Genomic DNA, 19574 nt, shown 5'->3' on the forward strand with positions numbered 1-19574 from the left:
TGCACTCTCTCTCTCAGGGTACCTCAGTGAGTGATCTCATGGCTACCCCTGGGTGATCTCATGGTTTTCAGTACTACCTAGAAAGAATCCAGCATTGTCTGTCTATCTCAGAACTTTTTCCAGTTCCACATCTCCAACTTCCTGTTTGATATTTCCACTTGGATGTTTTGCCATTGTCTCAAACTCAGTATGTCTCTGAGACAGGACTTCTCATTTTTTTCTACCAAGCCTTCCTTTCTTCAAACTCTATCCTTATCCATAGACAATGTCGCCACTCACCCAGTTGAACTGGCACAAAGCCTTGTCTTTAGTTTTCATTCCTTCCTTGTTCTTATTTTCCGTATTGTCTGTTAGATAGTCATGTCTCTTCTCCCTTTTTACAACACTGCAAAAATACAGTCCTTCCTGGCTGCCCTAGGGCAAAAATTCAAGTTCATTAACTGGTCATCTCTCTGCTTGACTTCTACAACCTCCTCCTCACTGGTCTTGTGTTGCCTTATCTTGCTCCCCTCACCTCCATCCAGCACTCTCCTACCAAAACCATTCACTTCTTGTTACTTTAAGTTACTTGTTACTGTCCATCTTCCTTTAAATTTTTTCACTAGCTTTCTGTCCTTGGATGCAACACAAACTCTCTTTCCCTCAAAGCCCTTGGCCTCCTTACCACTCAGATCTCATATCCTGCTACACTCCTGCCTGTGACCTTCACTTGGTGGCATCTTGAACCATTCAGAGTCTCCCAGAACACCTATGTGATGCCACATCTTTCTTTTTTAAAGCCATCCTCAAAACCCACATTTTCCATGAGGCCTTTGGTATAACCCCTGACTGCACTAGCACTATCCTTCTGTAACTGAGGGCCCAATACTATCCAACTTTCCAGCACCAATGCAGCCTTAAGGTAAGGGAAAAGTGTTGACATTGGCACTGGAAAGTTGGATAGGATTGGGCCCTCAGTTTGAGTGGCTGAAATAATACGTACTCTTTCCCTGTCTGTTTCTGCTTCTGCCTCTTCTGTTGTCTTTTTAGTGACTACTTCTAGACCAAAAGCTACTCAGAGCCAGGAGAATTCCTCTTAGTTTTTAAAGTACTATGCACACTGATTATGCTATATTAAAAAGCACAGTATTATCCATATTGATCTAACATGTAGGATGTGCATAATGGGACTGTGCATCATAGGTGCAATGTTAATTTGAAATCCCTCTTCTAAAAGTTCTTCTTGTTGCTTTGACCTCTCCATCAGTGGGTATTTGGTCTTTAGATCTGTGTGACTGCACCAGCTATTTAGGCAGAAAAAGGAATTGAGTACATCAGAGCTTTTCAAACTGGGGCGTTGCGACGCCCCAGCCTGCGGGCCCTGGCCCCTGCCCCCTTAAGGGACGGGGGCAGCCTGGAGGCAGGGAGGAGGCAGCGGTGCGATCCTGGGGATTGCGCTGCTGCCTTCTCCCACCCCTGCTGCCTCCCCCCTCCTGCCCACGCAAGAACTTAGTGGCTCTCAAACTCTCCCAGAGAGTTTGAGAACCACTGGAGTACATTGAAAGCTTTAGACCAAACATTGCAATTCTTCTGTTGGACAAAGAAATTTAGATTCAAGAAAGATTTGGCTGCACTGTGAATGTGTTGGTTCTGAACTTTCTATATGTGCAATTAACCTTTCTGAAAAGTGTGGTATGTTATACAGCTGTTCCCTCACATTTATTGTGGCAAGACCATATGCAATTAGAATAGTCCTTAATATTTTAGTTTCAGGTTCTCCCATGAATAGAATTAATTCAAATGCCTGGGATAAATGGCTTGATGTGCAGTCCTAGCATTTTCAGGAGATGGTAGTGGATTCGGGAGACATGGGTTTCATTCAGTTTTCTGTCGTTCACACCATTACGCAAATCTCATATGATCAGGCTTTACACATGGGGAGAACAGACCAGCATTCCTACTCCAGTCTGTGCAGAGGTTTGTGCATAATTCAGTAGCTGCTTTTTATCCTGTCCATGATTGTTTCCCTCTCTGTAGAGCAAGGATAACACTGGACCACATTAGCAAATTGCTTTATCTTTGGAATAAAGGCAAGATACTCCTGCTGTAATTTGAAGGCCTTGGCTTCTTCTAACTATAACAGCATTTCTCTTTTAAGAGAGATGTCAATAACTAGATCTTTGGTGTGCCCAGTGCTTGAATTGTGGAAGAGCAACCTAGGGAACCCTTTTATTTGGCCCCTCTTCTCCTGTATCTGCAGCTGTGCCTCCCCCCCCCCCATCAACACAATTAAAAGCGGCTTTACAGTTAACTTGGGAAGCTGTAATTTGTGCATTAGTGGCATCATAGGATTGTTCTCTATGAAGTTCTCAAACTGTGATCCTTGACAAGCTGGCTGGTTGTGTGACCCTGATTGTCTTCCTTATTCCCAGCTGCTAAACTGCTTTAAGAGATGACTGAAAATATTTTCAGTGCATTCTTTGCCATCACTTTTCCATGTAAGCAGTTTCTTTAACTGCCTTGGGATGTTGTAGGATTGAAAATGGGAGTGGTCTGTTCTCCATGAAAGGGTAAGGCACATGGTTTCCCAGGATTATCTCTTAATTAAAATGTTGTCTACCTTCCCTGTGAGTGTGTGAGAGAGGGGGGGAGGAGGGCCTATCATACTCCCCACTGAGCATGTTTAGGCTTCTAAACATGGTTTCGTTCCCCTCTTTGACTGTGTGATAGAATAACCTTGGGTATTCTGATTATTGTGTGTGTGAGTGAGTGTGAGAATAATAGCCCTTTTTAAGGCCTATCCCAAACTAGAGCTTCCACCCCTGGCTTTAAGAAAAGCAGTTAAATTAATGTGCATGCACTTGAAGGCTCTAACCTCTTCTTACTGCATGGTTGCTAGACTGTCCCTTTTATTAGAGCTTCATAAAGCTGGTGCTCCATCTCTCTGTTACAGCCCTTTCCCTGGTATCAGACCTTCTAGTTATCTGACCCTCTTTCATAAATTTACATGAAATTAATTGTGCGGGTGACTGAGAGAGAGAAATTGAGAGAGGTTTATTTATTTTTTTAAAAAATTTGCAAGTCAGACTTGATCAGAAAGTTCTAGGGAAGCAAATGGTACCATTTTGGGTATCAATTTCAGAAAAAATTGCGAAATCATTACTGAAGAGAGAGCACTTTAGAAATTTTGACCTGCAATTCTCCATTCTCTTTGGATGTGGCAAAATATTGTTTTGCAGGGAAGTGAAATGGTTTAGGCTTCACCTGTGCCAGTCATCAAAACATGGCATATGAGACTGAATTTCAAGACCATTCATTTCTAGACTTATAAAAGAGACTTATAAAAGAGAGAAGAGATGCAGCAGTCGACAGAAATGCTCTGGTGTGTTGCTTATACAAAATATCTCCTGTGACTATATGGTCTCTTTAGGGACTTAGGGTAATATTCAAATATTGAGATCATATAGTATATGCAGGTTAACCTGTTTTTGCTGTATTGACTGCTAAGGAATGTCATTGATGCTTGCCAAAGCATGGTATCATAGCCTTTACTGCATTTTGGCACACATTAATAAATTTGATTTTCATGGAGTCCTATCAGTGGTGGTTTGTCTCACTTATGGGCTATGTGATTGTGTGTGTGTGTGTAGACCTTCCCTGTGGTGATGGGAGACATGGATGTTTCTATCAGATTAGATAGAAAATAGTGTCAGCCATATTTCTGTACAGACTGTTTGCTCAGTGCCCATGTTAGGATCATGAAGCAGAGGACCAGATCATGAAGCACAGTATGAGATATGCATAATCATTGCTTTTCATGAAGCTGCTCTGTTGGAAAGGTGGTGGGAAATGCACAGAGCATCTGCAGCAGAACAGAGAATAGTTCTCTTCACAGTATTCTAGGGCAGGGGTCTCCAAACTTTTTGGCCAGAGGGCCGCATGAAATATCTGGTGCAGTGCTGAGGGCTGGAAAAAATTTTAAATATAAAATTTAAATAAATAAATTAGAGACGGGACTTAGATGAATGAATAAATGAATGAGTGGGCTCATTCATTCAGCCTCTATGGCCCTCAGAACACCCTCCAGATGCAATCAGAGCACAACTCTGCTCATGTTCAGTCAAGTGGGCCAGGGGCTTTCAGGAGACAAGAGGCTGGCCACGGGCCAGATAGAGGCTTGCTGCGGGCTGCATCTGGCCCCCGGGCCGGGGTTTGGAGACCCCGGTTCTAGAGTATTGATCCCATCTGAATGTAGCATTTAGCATATGCCTGGCAAGTAACAAGGGCTGTATTCCAAGGGAACTTTCGGCTCTGGAGTGAACTGCCCATTTGTGCACTTTTACAGTATGATTGGACTGATGCTTGGAACATGCATTGCTTTCTACGTTGTTATTGGAGATTTGGGATCAAACTTCTTTGCCCGATTGTTTGGACTTCAGGTGAGTTTGCTTTCTGTTGATATTATCTACGGCCATTCAAAATATTTCCTCTTTCCTGTTATGAATAGGGCATGTGATGCTTTTGAAGGCATCTTGCTTGAACAGTTTTCTTCAGTTACATGGAAGCACTTCACCATTCTGCCACTGTCAAAATTGCTAGCACTGGAGCCACAGAACACTTTCCCCCAGTACAGCCTGATCCAAGGAGATTAAACCTGTGTATTTTCCCAGAAAGCTGCTGGCCAAGAGGCTGTCTCAGATGTGTCTTCTACAAATGTTGGTGTTACCTGTATACATTCCTTAGCTCTTTGATGAGACAGTCTCTTTATCCTTATATTGCAACCATACTTATATGCACACCCTACCCCAATTATGATAACATTTTAACCATTTCATAATGTTTGTCATATATTTACTAATAATACTTAATCCTTAACATTTACATAATGCTTTCTCAGTGTGCAAAGCATTTCACATGTATTAGCTTTTGATGCTGTCCTTACAACAACTCTGGAAGATGAGAAAGTTCTGTTAACCCCCTATTGCATTCGGGGAACTGAAACTGAGAGAGAGCAGCTTGCCTTAGGCTGCATAGTGAGAATTCATGGTGGGCTGAGATTCGAATTAGGGAGGACCTGATTTGCAGCTCAATTCTAACCTATGCTGGCGCAGCCAGACCACATGGCTGGTTATAGCTGGAGGTCTAATAAGTGTAAGGACTTTCTATCTTCTTACGCTGGGTAAAGCCCTAGCATGCACTATGGGGCTCCTTGGATCTTGTGCTAGAAATCCAGGCAGCCTGGTGTAATACCACAAGGCCTAGGAGGGAGGATAGGATATGGTGGAGGAGACCTCTGCTGTTCCCACCTGCTCCCAGGACTTTCTTGCCCCATTACACCCTCCCCCACCCTCCCCCACCCTCACCTTCCTGCCTCCAAAACACCCTACCCCCCCACTCCTGTTCTGGCCAGCACAAAACCCACCTCTGCCAGCATACTGGGGGTCTGGTTGCAGCACTAGGCTGGGGCAAGCCATTCTACTGGCGCTGTTTGTTCACAAGTTGGCATAAAGTGCTTTACGATGGCTTGCACTAGTTTAGCAACCTCTGTGCTACTGCCAAAAAGGATTGTGCTCTCTTTTAGCCAGTAGCTCATGGATGTGGGGCACCTGTTATCTTCATGGTGTCAACAAAGAACTCAAAAGTGTATTATTGAGGAGTCTTTAGGGGGCATTCAGAGCTTTGGGGCTGTAGTCTAAACCTTGGGATGCCTTGGTTCATTTGTTAATTATAAACCTCCAAATCAGAATACACAGCTAGTTGGTGAGTACCCTAGGTCAAGGAAGTGTGATGCTGATAGCGTATCTACTGTTTTCCTATCCAATTCAAGAATAGTTTAATTCCCAGTGGAGAAATAGGGACCAGAGAACAATCCATAGGGGCAGGGGCATGCTGGAAAAGCTAAATGGACATTCAGTCAACTTTTGGCATGGTTTTTATCTGCTCCAGCCTGATGTAGTTAAGCTCTGATTAAGGAGCTGAGAAGTTAAAAAGATGCGTCATAACCAAAGCCAAATTAGGTATTAAATATTTCTAGGCATTTCCAAGCCTTCTGCTATAATAAATACCAGCAAAAGCTGCCGGTTAATTTTCTGGGTCAGAATTTTCAAGGCTTCCATCTCTCCCTTCATTTTCCTTTCTGCAGCAAGGTTAGTTTTCATTTTATTTGCTGGAAGTGCATAAAAGATATTCAAATAGGTTGCATTCGGATTACCATTTAAAACAGCCAACAAGCTTTTGCTTTAAAATGGGTTTGGTAAAAGCTTCATAGAGCAACAGTGGCACCCAGTGACTATATGAGCTAATCACAGGTGGTCTATGGGAGGCAACTTTCCTAGCAGTGTACATCCTGTCATTTAATTCACTTTTCAGAGTGTGACAAGGTAAGCATTTAAAAAAAAAAAGCACTTTGAAAAAAGTCATTACTTTTTGGGGGAGGTCCATTCTGTCTGGTACATGTATGCCTAATTTTGTATATGTGAGTTTACTACATTCCCTCCCCACCCCCACCCCCCACCACCCCTGAAAGATCCTCTGGATATGCTGAGTTTAACTGTTCCTCATGGTGTTTAACTTTCAGGTGAATGGTTGGTTCCGAATAATCCTCCTCTTTATCGTCTCCCTCTGCATTGTGCTTCCCCTGAGTCTCCAGAGGAACATGATGGCTTCCATACAGTCCTTCAGTGCCATGGCTCTGATCTTTTACACCGTGTTTATGTTTGTGGTCAGTATTAATGACTGGAAGGCTTTTGTTTTCCTCAGTGGCTGGTGGTCAATTCATCTAAGGAAAACTGCAGTGCAAATTCAGTTCCATGGCGTCTAAGCTTTCTTTGTGGGTGGGCTCTCAAAGGGCACTTAAATGGATGCTAGGTCTGCCTCTTGGCAAGAACTTAATAGGCTCAGGGTTTCAATTTGAAAGACTTTCTCTATTTAACGTTACTGGCATCCCTGGTGGAAGAGGACCACTACCAGTAACAGGGGCTGTTTGCTATCTTAAGTGGCCACAGATTCAGGAATGCGTCTCCCCTGTACTGCTAAATGCTATGCTTTCTTCCAGGGAAATTGTGCCCCAGCTTCCAGCTATTCAGTACGTTTCTATATTGCAGTGTATTGTGGCCTCTCAGGCCACACAGATTGTCGAAAGGATCCCTTGATTTCCTTCCCCACTTTCCCTCCCTGGATATTTAATCAAATGCTTCCTTCAGGACTTGCCTGTCAGGGGTTTTCCAGACTTTCCCTCAAAACAGGGCTGGATATCAACTTCTTCTGAAGTCGGCCTTCTGCCTCAGGCTCTGAACCTACCTAGGTTTATCTCATTTCATCCCATCTCTCCAGTCACTTGCTTTACAAATTTCTCCATTTGGGAGATAAAAGCATACCTCCTCATGCCAAATTCTAGAAGCAGCAGGTAAAATTGGGTTGGTCTTTGATGAACTGCAGGATGCAGAATGGAAGGGACTGTTTGATGCACTGCAACAAACCTGGAGGGGACCATGTAAATTTGCACCACTACTGTTCTGGTGTTGCAATGTTCAGAACTGTGTTCATGATGCTTTACAGAGTTTTATAAGTACAAAACAAAAACAAAATAGACACGTCCATGCTCACAAGGAGCTTATAGTTGAAACAGAGAAGTGGGACAACAATGGTAGTACAGAGGTGGCCAGGACTGAATGGAAGCAAATGCAGTTTCATGTACTTAAACTTGAATCTGGGAAGGAGGATTGGGTCCAGCCAAAATGGAGGATTTTGGGGGGAGAGAGAGATGACTGAATGTAGCTGTTCAAAATAGAAGTTTCATGAATAGAGGACAACAAGGGAAAATGGGCAGAATTCCGCTTAGAGAGCAAGAGGTGTTTGTGAGGCTAAGGGTGCCAGGGTTGGATAAGTGTGAAAGTTGTGGGCAGATGGAATGGAAAATTATAGCCCGAAGATAGGTTTAGAGCAAGGCTGTGGAGAGTTTTAAAGAGAAGGGCAAAGAATTAGTGCTACGTATAGATGGGAGAAAGACAGTCAGTGAAAGGATCTGAGTAACGTACAATATAACCATTGAGAGTTAAACTCACTAGATAGTCCCCTCACCAGCCCTTCTATATGTGGTTTGCTATAATGTGTACAGAACCCATGACTACCAGCTGTTCCATGTGCTTTGTGTGTGGAGCTGATTCTAGCAGACATGGCCCAGTGAAATGCTGCTGGAATGGTTCCAAGTCTGATTGTTGTCCTAACAAAATTGCTGCCCTCTTGATCATTTTCACAGCAGTAGTAAAGTTGTTGTAATCTGGCTTGCCAGACGTTGGTTTGGTTTGGCGTCTCTGTTGTCTAGATTGTAACCTCTCTTTTCTTTTCTTTGGCTGCAGATCGTGCTCTCTTCTTTCAAACATGGCCTCTTTGGTGGGCAGTGGCTGCAGCGGGTCAGTTATGCACGCTGGGAGGGCATTTTTCGCTGCATTCCTATCTTTGGCATGTCTTTCGCCTGTCAATCGTAAGTACCAGCAACTCTAGCTGCTTAGAGATTGTGGGGTGGAACGAGTTTTGTTAAGGGCAAAGGGTCAGGATGGCCTGTATGGGATAGATGCCATCTGGTCCCCTCATCTTTATTTTAATCAAAATATTTTATAGCCCACTGAGGTACAGCATCTGACTGGGTTGTGACCCTTTTGTTACCTAGCTGGGAGAGGGAGTTATATTTCACTCTGGAGTCATTGTACTTAAGAAGCTTCTTGTTCGTAGGAGGCAACTACACCCCCAGTGTAATTTTCCATTGGTTTTAATGTCTGCCACTAAGGATGGTATTGACCCCAGTTCTTGAGAGTAACAAGAACTTAAAGAGACATAACCGCACTGTGGTAGGCCACTGAAGTCTGCCTAAAATGATTTACATGAGCATTTTCATTAAACATAGCAACATTTTTAACTGAGAATATTTCAGTAAAAGGAAATAGTGCTTGGACAAGTTAGCATTGTTGATTATAGGGTTCCAGTTGCCCTTTTGGATTATAGGCAGGGCTCTGTATGTTCAGTTTGTGGGGTACATAAAATGGAATTTTACCTTTAATCTGGAATTTGGCTTGGAACTCTGAGCTTTCATTTAAAACAGTGGTTCTCAACCTGGAGTATGTATATCCCTGGGGTACTTGCCAAGACCTTTAGGGGTACTTGAAAAATAATTGAATAATGGCAGAAAAAGGCAAGTCTGTATTAGAATGCCTGGTGGGGCTGGCAAGGCAGGAAGGAAGGCAGCTGGCTGGCTGCAAAAGCCCCAGAACCTGCTTTCTGGTCGTCAATTTGTGTATTATCAGATATGGATCAGTAGCTGAAAACATAAATTTGAAAGAACAGCAACTATATTAAGTACATTCTGCTAATACAAGGGGTACAATTTATGAAAAAGGGCTACCAAAGGGTATGCAAGTGAAAAAAAGTTGGGAACCACTGTCTTAAAAAATAAAGTCATGCAGTACATTCCTAGGTATGACTTCTTCCCTAGACTTACTCCCAGGTAGATGCATATAGGATTGCAGTCTGGGCCTCTTGTTTTAATTGGGGAGGATGGAAGCTTGAACTTTTGGCACCTGAAGGTTCAGGAGCCTCCAAATGGGTTATCTGCACCTCAGGCAACCTTCTCTCTTGGGCCTCCTGTTCTATTCCTCCTTGACTGAAACTCCTTGCTGTCGTCTCACTCCCTTTGCTCAGTTCACCACCCTCTTATATCCCACTCTCCCCAATGCCCCCCTTATCTGTCAGTAAAAATTAATCACAGAAACAAATGCTGCTCGTTAGCATGATTTATCTTGGATGGAAAACTTGGGGGGTGTGTGTGTGTGTGTGTGTGTGTGTGGCACACGTATACCCTCCATTTTAGGATTTGTTGTTGCTGTTTAGAAGATGTAAGCTTTCAGTCCCAGAAGAGTCCCATATCCATTATTCTAATACCATTGGCTCCACCAACCTCTGATTCATGGTTGCTCCTAAAAGTGATCCAGCTGAAAAATAGATGTGTATGTGTGTGTGTGCGGCTGGGTTGGACGATTACCATTAGTTTTTACCGTTAGTTTTTTGGCATGACTGGGCTCTTTTCCTGGTCACCCACTTATCATGTCTCTTATTTAGAATGTGCCTCACTCATTTTTAAGTGTCTCCACTAAAATTGGTGACAGAAGGGTTGATTCAGTCTTTTATCCTTATACCTCATTACCGCAGCAGGCTTTTCTAAAATCCAAAATTGTCCTTTTTCTTGTGGTGGCCATTCAGTAACCAACCTTCACTTGTTGGGAGTAGGAAACATAGGAAAATTATATGTTCTGGACTACTATATTCACATATCTATCTAAATATAGATCACTACACCAACAGTGTGGCAAGCCAAACCAAAAGCTCAGACCTATCATTTTTCCCAAGGGCAAGAATAATGCAAACTTCTTGGCCTGTGTGATGTCACATACAGATGAATCCCAGAGCAGAACAGCTTGCATTCACTGACCTCTCAATTGCCTTAAAAAAAATTATGACAAACGCAAGACCTGAATTCTTTTCTTCTAGAGGCAAAAAAGTAACATGCATTGGAATGCCAGTTGATATTGCTGATCCTAAGTGTATGTTGCTTGTAGAGTTGGCTCCTTCTGGCATCGAAGCTTGTCACCATTGCCAAATTCAAAGAGAAATGCCTTGGCCCCCCACAAACATGCCATATGGTCTAGCAGACTGTGCATGGGGCTGGGAGCCAGGAAGCCTGGAAGTTTAATATTAGCTTTGCTACAGCCTTCCTGTGTGACCCTAGGCTAGTCCCCCTGTCTGAACAGCTCATCTGTAATGTGGTCGATGGTGATGTAACCTTTGAGGAAGGATTTTGAGAGGCACACTCAACTGGATCTTGTGTGAACCTACTGACCCAGTGTGGCTGGCACAACTTGGCATAAAGCCCCAGGCTTTACTCTGGTGTAACCAAAGTCAGATTGTGACACAACTCCTGTGTATATTTTAAGGGCTAAATTTTGAAAAGCTTCAAATTACCTTCATGAATGTGACCCACTGCTCTGCTTTTGACTTTCTCAACATGCTGGACACAACTCTGTTTAGTTCTGAGTGGATTAGTGGTGGCCATCCTGTGTAAGATGAAATGAGAGTTGGATCCTTAACTCTGATCAAATACCCCAGCCCAATTTGGCCTTGAGCCTCTATTTTGCAAAATTAGACCCTTTCTCTCAACAGTATTGCCTACTGTCCATATCAAATCTAAAAATACCTTTGCAAATCCATCTTCTTTGTTTTCTGTACACAATGGATGGGTTTTTATGATGGAGGTCAAAATCTGTTAACAAAAGAAAGAGCTCTCTCTTCATCAAGAAGAAACTGCTGTTTCTCTGTATCAAGCACCAAAGCTGTTTGTTTGTGCTTTTTCTCTATGTGCTCATCTTGGGAATAGAGAGATAAATGTAAAGGGCATTTGGTCTAAATATTTTCCTTCTTTCTACCCTGAGGAGCAGCATTTATGTGATTGCAAGTGATGTGGAGAAGCCTAAGCCTATAGCATACAAAGTGTTTGTCAGACAAAGGCTTCTGCACCCTGAATACCTCAGTCTCAGCCTGGCCTTCAGCATGGACATTTTAGTTTAAAAATAAAACCTGTGCACATTAAGATGTGCTACATTTTGGAAGTCTTGACTGACTGGGAGGTTTGACTAGCATGCCTTGCAGGTTTGGGGGACTTTTTACAGTTGTGTCTAGAAAACCAAAATATCCTGAGGTTTGTCTGCATGAAGCAGAGGTAGTAAGTGATATGATCCTGCCAACTCTTGAGCTGTTTTCTTGAGAACATGATTTTCTCCTTCCTCGATCAGACCAAAAGTCTATCTTGTCCAGCAGTCCCAGCGGTACGCAGACAAGTGCCCTTGGAAAGCAGAGAGGCAAGGCAGGGTGCAATAGCAATTCTGTTGGCTGCCCTCCAGTATCAGATAATTGGAAGTATACTGCTTTTGAATATGGGGGCTCCATTCTTGCCTTTTGCTTTCACTGTTAGAATACTTTCCTTTTGCTTGTTATTCCTCTGAGACAAACTAGATGTGATTTGAGAGAACTGTGAACTGGACAGATTGTGTGTTCTTTGTTTTTTTTTTTAAAGTTCTTTACAGCTGTGTGACCTCAGTTCAGATCAGGATTGTGATGCTGGGTCAGACGATGTCTTGACCTTTCTTTGCACCAGTTTTCCAACTGAAATCCCCCAAATGAATAGCTGTATCTGTTGCAGAGTGGGGCAAATTACAGCTAGTGGAGAGCAATTTTAATTGGGAAAATAGTGTAGAAGAATATGGTTGACTCCTACGTGCAGCACCCTGGTCCACATCTGAATCGGGGGCCTTGATAGCTGCTATTATAATTGTAAAGGCACACATGCAAGCTCAGGAGATGTTGTTCATGGATCTCTGATATCATGTTGTCTTTGGCTGTCAGCCTATTAGAAACAGGAAGGCAGAAAACACTTTCTTATAGCAGGTTTCCCATTCTGTGTCATGAGAACCTCCTGAAGGTAGATTCACACCCTCAATTACCACACCTAATCTGCAGGTTTTTTTCCCTAGGTGTTGTTGTCTTCACCACATATACAAGCATAAGTGCAGGGTGGCACATATTTTACAAAAAGCATTTCTATGGTATATGTTGTATTAAATTCTTTATAGATATTGTGATTTATTTTTGTACGCTGCCTTTAGTGGTCCCTTAAGTTGGACTGAAAGGTAGCCTAGAATTTCTAAATAAATATGACAAGTGTGATAATAAGTCTGTAACCTTCAGTGACCAAGGATTAGAGCATTCCACCATAAATACGCAACGATGTTATGCAATACACTTTATTAACTAGCACAGTGGTTCTCAAACTTTTTAGCACCAGGACCCACTTTTTAGAATGACAGTCTGTCCGGACCTACTGGAAGCGATGTTATTAATCTGAAAGTGATATCATGGCTGGATGTGACACTATCAATTTAGGCTTCAAACCTAAGCCATGATCAACCAAAGGTCCCATTACATAGCATGCTTGTGCTGTTATTTTGCATGGCTTGAAATTCAAACATTCCAGTTTGGAAGTCAAAGCAGAATGCAGACTTGGATCCTTCTCCAACAACACTGCCCTCCCCCCTTTCCAGCAGCCCATCTTCCAACCTATTCAGGGCAAAGCACCATGCCTTTCTCCCACTGGGGGCCCACGCTGCGAAGCAGTTCTGTGCCCTGTATTTTTAGCTCTGTATTTCCAATGGCGTCTGAGCTAGGTGCTATGCAACTTACCTGAAATTGGCTCACGACCCACCTAGTGGGACCTGACCCACAGTTTAAGAAATGCTGAACTAGCATGATGTTAGGAAGCTTAAAGACATCTTTTTCTCTCCTCAGTAACCACAGCTTTTCCCCCTTGCTTTCTGTTGAACATTTGTTAATTTGGCTTTCTGCCTGGTAGTGCTAGGAGTGTTTGTTTCCCTTCTTCCTTTCCATCTACACTGTCAACGTATCTCCCTGTGTATATGTTCAAAAGCATGTGGTCATGTTAGGACCATGCAACCTCTTGCTGCTGGAAGAATAAGCTGAACACCTGAGGTCAAGTAAAAGCATTCTAGGGGCATAAGTATGTCTAAACTCTGTTTAATGGGCTTTTCCAGAATTCTGTGAACTTGGGTTCAAGAATCAGTGCTGAAATATGACAAGCCCAGCCTTTTGTCTTGATTGTTTTAACTTTTCTTTATGACACTATGATGCTTTAGCTCTTTTCCTGCTCATCATCCTTTGAATACCACACGGCTTTAAGAACTTGGTGAGATCCAAGAACAATAATCTCTCATGTGCTATCTGATGCTGTCAGTGATGTTGCAGGCAAACAAGAACTCATTCAGGTTGCAACATACATTTTTTTTAAAAAGTGAAATATTTACATTGCACACGTGGCAGCAGAAGAGAGGGGGAGAGCAATGTTTGTGCAACACTTAAACTTGTGAGTGTTCTGAAATCTCTTGGCATTAGCGGTATAAACTACGATTGAGAGGCAAGTGCCTGAACGTCATGTGGAAAGGTGCCTGCAATTAAGCTCCTCTGACCCAGAGGAGGGAACATTGGATTTGTTCTTTCTCTTCTTGAGAAAAATGTCTCACACTCTTTAATGTTTACCTGCTTTTCTGCAGCCAGGTCTTACCAACCTACGATAGTCTCGATGAGCCATCCGTGAAAATAATGAGTTCCATATTTGCCTCATCGCTAAATGTGGTCACCACCTTTTACGTTACGGTGAGAACACTTTTTTGAGTTCTTCCTTGATTTCCCTTCCCCTCCTTCCCAGTTAAAATAAACAAAACAAAAATCTCTTCTGGGTATCTTCCAGAGCAGTGGAGAAAGAACTGTGTTAAAGGGTGACACTTCCTGCCATGTGCAGTTGGCACTCTCAGGGAATATTCATAGATCCAAGGATTTGCAAACAATAAATACCGTTCTACAAGGCTGGAACAAGGAACGGTTGATGTTTTAAAATGCCCTCTATTTTGACTGAACAATTGGCGAGATAGAGTTCTTGCCTTTAAACAGCCAACAATGCCCACGTAAGCAGTAAGAATGCTAGTGCTGACCACAGCAAAACTTGTTTCAGAACACTGCATCTTTATTCAGAGAGCAGTATAAGCACTGCAGGCCCTCCCTGTATTGATTTGTCCTTCACTGCTCTCAGAGGTAGTACTAGTACAAGACCCTGAAGGGGCAAGACGGGGTAGTAAAATGCTGCTCCCAGCTGCCTTTCTGAATCACAGAGAATGTGTTAGCATCTAGATCAGGGGTGCTCACACTTTTTTGGCTCGAGAGCTACTTTGAAACCCAGCAAGGCCCGGAGATCTACCAGAGTTTTTTTACAATGTTCGCGCCATCATAACATACAACATGTACAATGTATGTTGGTGTACCTTGCATAACCGCATGAGCCAATATTGCACAACACAACATCAGCTTCCAAAGTCAACCTGCACTCCTTCTACAACCCACAAACCCTTCCTGCCTCAGGTGCTCTTATATCCCTGAGGACCCTATTGCCTTCAAGTGGCTGCAGCTGTGCAGCACACTCTGCTGGATGCCCAGGCCTGACCCTTAAAGGGGCCACTGTTGACACCACATCTACCTCCTCACCAGATCTTCCTCCATTCCAATACAAGTGGGGGGGGGGGGCAGATCTCCATACCTACCAGTGCAAAAACAGGGGAAAGGTATGGGGGAGGGAAGATCTCTATATAGACATCACAGTAAGACCAGTGCAAAACCCCTTGCACACAGAACCAACAGATGGAAGTTGGGGGGGGGGCAGATCTCCATACATGCCAGTGCAAAAGCAGGGGAAAGGTGTGGGGGAGGGAAGATCTCTATATAGACATCACAGTAAGACCAGTGCAAAACCCCTTGCACACAGAACCAACAGATGGAAGTTGGGGGGGGGGCAGATCTCCATACATACCAGTGCAAAAGCAGGGGAAAGGTGTGGGGGAGGGAAGATCTCTATATAGACATCACAGTAAGACCAGTGCAAAACCCCTTGCACACAGAACCAACAGATGGAAGTTGGGGGGGGGGCAGATCTCCATACATACCAGTGCAAAAACAGGGGAAAGGTGTGGGGGAGGGAAGATCTCTGTATAGACATCACAGCTAGACCAGTGCAAAACCCCTTGCACACAGAACCAACAGATGGAAGTTGGGGGGGGCAGATCTCCATACATACCAGTGCAAAAGCAGGGGAAAGGTGTGGGGGAGGGAAGATCTCTGTATAGACATCACAGCTAGACCAGTGCAAAACCCCTTGCACACAGAACCAACAGATGGAAGTTGGGGGGGGGCAGATCTCCATACATACCAGTGCAAAAACAGGGGAAAGGTAAGTCAGCCACAGCAGAGTCAAGGGGGCTTCATCCCAGGGATGCATGGACAGGAGAGCGGCTGCTCTGCCTGTCTACTCAGGAGTCAGCCACAGCAGAGTCAAGGGGGCTTCATCCCAGGGATGCATGGACAGGAGGGCGGCTGCTCTGCCTGTCTACTCAGGAGTCAGCCCCAGCAGAGTCAAGGGGGCTTCATCCCAGGGATGCATGGACAGGGGAGCAGCTTGAGAGCAGCTCCTCTGCCTGTCTACTCAGGAGTCAGCCCCAATAGTGCAGCCCAAGAGCAGCCCCTGACGTGGCTCCGGCTCTAATAAGGCGCCCTCCCCCCCTTCTCAGACCAGCCTTGCCTCTGCTCTCTGCCTCCACAAAAGGGGGCCAGGCAGAGGGCAGTCCTGCCGCAGAGCACCCCCGCATTACAAGAGCAGCCCCTGACGCAGGGACTGCGGCTGAGGCTCTAACAAGGCATCCCTGGGGACGGCTGCGCAGAGGCCACGGCCGCTCACCTCGCTCCTCGCCTCAGCAGTGCTGCCTCTCCCGCGCCAGTTTGAAGAGACAGGGCTCCGCGATCGACTCATTTTGCCTCAAGATCGACCGGTAGATCGCGATCGACGTACTGAGCACCCCTGATCTAGATGATGCTTGTGAGTTACTGTATCTTTGAGCTGTAGTAACTTCTCTCCACTGTCTGATCAAGGTATTGATACACATCCTTAGCTGCACTTGGGGCAGGGACAGTGTAGCCTGTCTGTTGTGGAAATTGTTGTGAATGGAGGTGAAATATTATCTGGTAGACATCTTCTCACTGCCAAATCAAAATGTCTGTATTCTGTCCTCATCCTTCTTGACTCCCCTGCTATTTTCAACACAGTTGATCGTTCTCTTTTGTTTGACTTGCTCTGTGCTTAGAGGGATTTAACCTCCGTGCTTTAGGCCTCTTTGATTCTTTCCTCAGGTGATTATCCTCCTACCTGTCTAATTTCTCTGTGGAGGATTCTATGGGGAAGTTTTCTCCTCTTTCCCCCTCTCTGTCAGGGATCTGTGGTTGAACCCTTTCTCCCTAGGTGATGTCATAAAATCCTTAGGCTTTCAGTACTATCTATATGCTATCTTGTATGCCAGTTCTACCTCTCTTCCTCAGAACTTTCTCCCAAATTTCTCCATCCAATTCCGCATCTCCAGCTGCCTGTCCAACATCTCCAGGGATGCTTCATTGTCATTTCAGGCTCAGTCCAAAACCAGACTGCTGATCTCATCACCCGAGCCCTCCTCTCCTCACACACTCCCCTTACCTCGTTGATAATGTCACCATCCTGTTGAACCAAGATCTTTGACTCTTCTCTCCTTTATTCCTCATATTGGGTCTATTGCCAAATCATGCTGTTTCCCTTTTTTCAGTATTGTAAGAATATTGCTTTTCCTCTCTGCCCTTTCAAAAAATCTAGCTCATGCCTTGACCATCTCTTAACTTAGCTACTGCAACCTCCTTCCTTCTGGTCTTCCATTGGCTCATCTCCATCTCCTTGCCTCCGCTCAGTTCTCTGCTGCTAAAATCTTTCACCTATCTTGTTGCTCTAACCACATCACTCTCCCTGTTAAATCCCTTCACTGGCTTCCTGTCCATTCCTGGGCTCAAGTTCTTCCTCCTTAGCATCAAAGCCCTCCATGGCCTTGCCCCTCCCCACTCCTCAGCTCTCATTTCCACTCCTGCCTGTAGCTTCACTATCACCAAATGGCTCCACCTCTTCTCCCTTGTAACTGCCTATCAGAGTACCTGCATGGTGTCTTCTCCCTAACTACTTTGAAATTTCTCCTCCCTTACTACTCTGAAATTCCTTTTTAAAACTCATTTTTTCTATGAAGGCACAATGCCTTTGTCCTCTTTCCCTACTGCAATTGAGCAGTAATTGAAGTATGTGCAGCTGATTTTTTGCCTACTTAACACTGCCTCCCTTATCTTCCCTTCCTCTGTTGTTTCCTTGTGTCTGTCTAGATCAGGATATCTGGCGTGGTGTGGAGGACTGGAAAAAAGTTTAAATATAAAATTTAAATAAATAAGAGATGGAACTTAGATGTGTGAATAAATGAATGAATGGGCTCATTCATTCAACCTCTCTGGCCCTCAGAACACCCTCCAGACACAATCAGAGCACAGTTCTGGTCATGTTCAGTTGAGTAGGCCAGAGGCTTTCAGGGAACAAGAGGTTGGCTGCGGGCTGGAAAGAAGCTTGCTGCGGGCCGCATCTGGCCCCCGGGCCAGGGTTTGGAGACCCCTGGTCTAGATTGTACATCCCTCAGAACAGACCTCTGTCCTCTTGCCCTGTGTAAAATGGCATGTACACTCTTATATAAATAAATAATAACCAGATGAACCTGAAGTATGCCATACCATGTAAAACTCAATTTAATTTGGAGAATATTGTGACTGGGGAGAGATGGTATTGAAGGTGGATTACAACCACTCCCTTATTTCAGAGATGCTGTTGGGGACTCCTTTGCTACCTTAAGTAATAGAATTCAGAGCAATCTGAGGTCATGGAAGACAACTCATTACCTCTTCATTCCCCCTCTATTCATGCTGATAAAAATGTGGTGCAACTTTTAAGTAAGAGTCCCACTGAAGATGTTGAAGAAAAATGTCAAGTTATTGCAGTATTTTTACTTTTTGGAAAGGAAGCATATACATTATCTTAGCCAAGTGCTGGGGATGGCAATGTCGTCACTCTTCTTGATATCATCAAGCATTTGTTTCACTTGTCCATAAATCCATTATGCACCTGCTCTTTAAGGACACTGTATGGAGCTCTGGTCACCCAGTCTCAGCAAAGATGCACAGGAATTTGGACATGTACAGAGAAAAATAGTGTGGCATTTCAGATGGTTTTCTTCTGAGCCTAAGTATAAAGGATTAGGACTAATCAGTTTGAAAGGGGAAAAAATAAGAGCAATATGATTACAATAATGAATGGAGAAAAAGATAGACACCCATTTATCTGGGAATAAACTCAAGGGATATTCAGGCTTTCTGCCCTTTCTGTTGAACAATGATATGCAACCACTGAAAGCAGTTTTCATTTTCTCCTTGAACAGGTGGGGTTCTTTGGCTATGTGAGCTACACTGAAGCCATTGCTGGGAATGTTCTCATGAACTTCCCCTCCAATGTGGTGACTGAGATGATACGTGTGGGATTCATGATGTCTGTAGCTGTTGGGTTTCCTATGATGATTCTGCCATGTCGGCAGGCGTTAAACACCCTTCTCTTTGAGCAGCAGGTAAAGAAAGTCATATGGTTGAAACAGTTGCCAACCTCTGCTCAGGCAATTCTGTTTTTAGGCTTTTCCACACTTACCATTTGCACATTTCAATTTATCCTTCTCAGTTGTCTCCCCTCCCCACTTTAATCTTTCATGCAGAAGAAATAAGCAAAATTACCCATCTTCAAAGCGGCAGTTAGCCTTGGCATTGTGTTGGCCAGATGCCTTGTGGTTTCTCTGTTGCACAAAATGACTAGTTAATAATCCAGGCTCTGTTCTCTACCATGCAGCTAGTTCTGCAGTGTGGGAATAGCAGTCTTTTACCCTATATGGCACATGCTTGGTACAAGCAACAAAATGCTATGCTTCTGTGAAGTGGCTGGAAAAATTGTGCATACAGTACAGGTTGTTGCTTGTATCCATTGAGGTTCTGTTCTGGAACCTCTAGCGAAT

General features: G+C 44.0%; 1 protein-coding gene across 1 annotated transcript in view; it reads left to right on the forward strand.

Annotated features, from left to right (window-relative positions):
• The window catches only part of SLC38A10 (solute carrier family 38 member 10), a 90462-nt gene that overhangs the window by 16351 nt on the left and 54537 nt on the right, over positions 1-19574 (forward strand). Inside the window, exons 4-8 of the mRNA XM_066616872.1 lie at positions 4325-4418; positions 6557-6700; positions 8337-8461; positions 14145-14247; positions 18957-19139. Coding sequence (XP_066472969.1) covers positions 4325-4418; positions 6557-6700; positions 8337-8461; positions 14145-14247; positions 18957-19139 — 649 coding nt within the window. The remainder of the gene's footprint in view (positions 1-4324; positions 4419-6556; positions 6701-8336; positions 8462-14144; positions 14248-18956; positions 19140-19574) is intronic.

Source organism: Tiliqua scincoides, chromosome 2 (assembly GCF_035046505.1).
Source record: "Tiliqua scincoides isolate rTilSci1 chromosome 2, rTilSci1.hap2, whole genome shotgun sequence".
In the NCBI taxonomy this organism is placed as follows: domain Eukaryota; kingdom Metazoa; phylum Chordata; class Lepidosauria; order Squamata; family Scincidae; genus Tiliqua; species Tiliqua scincoides.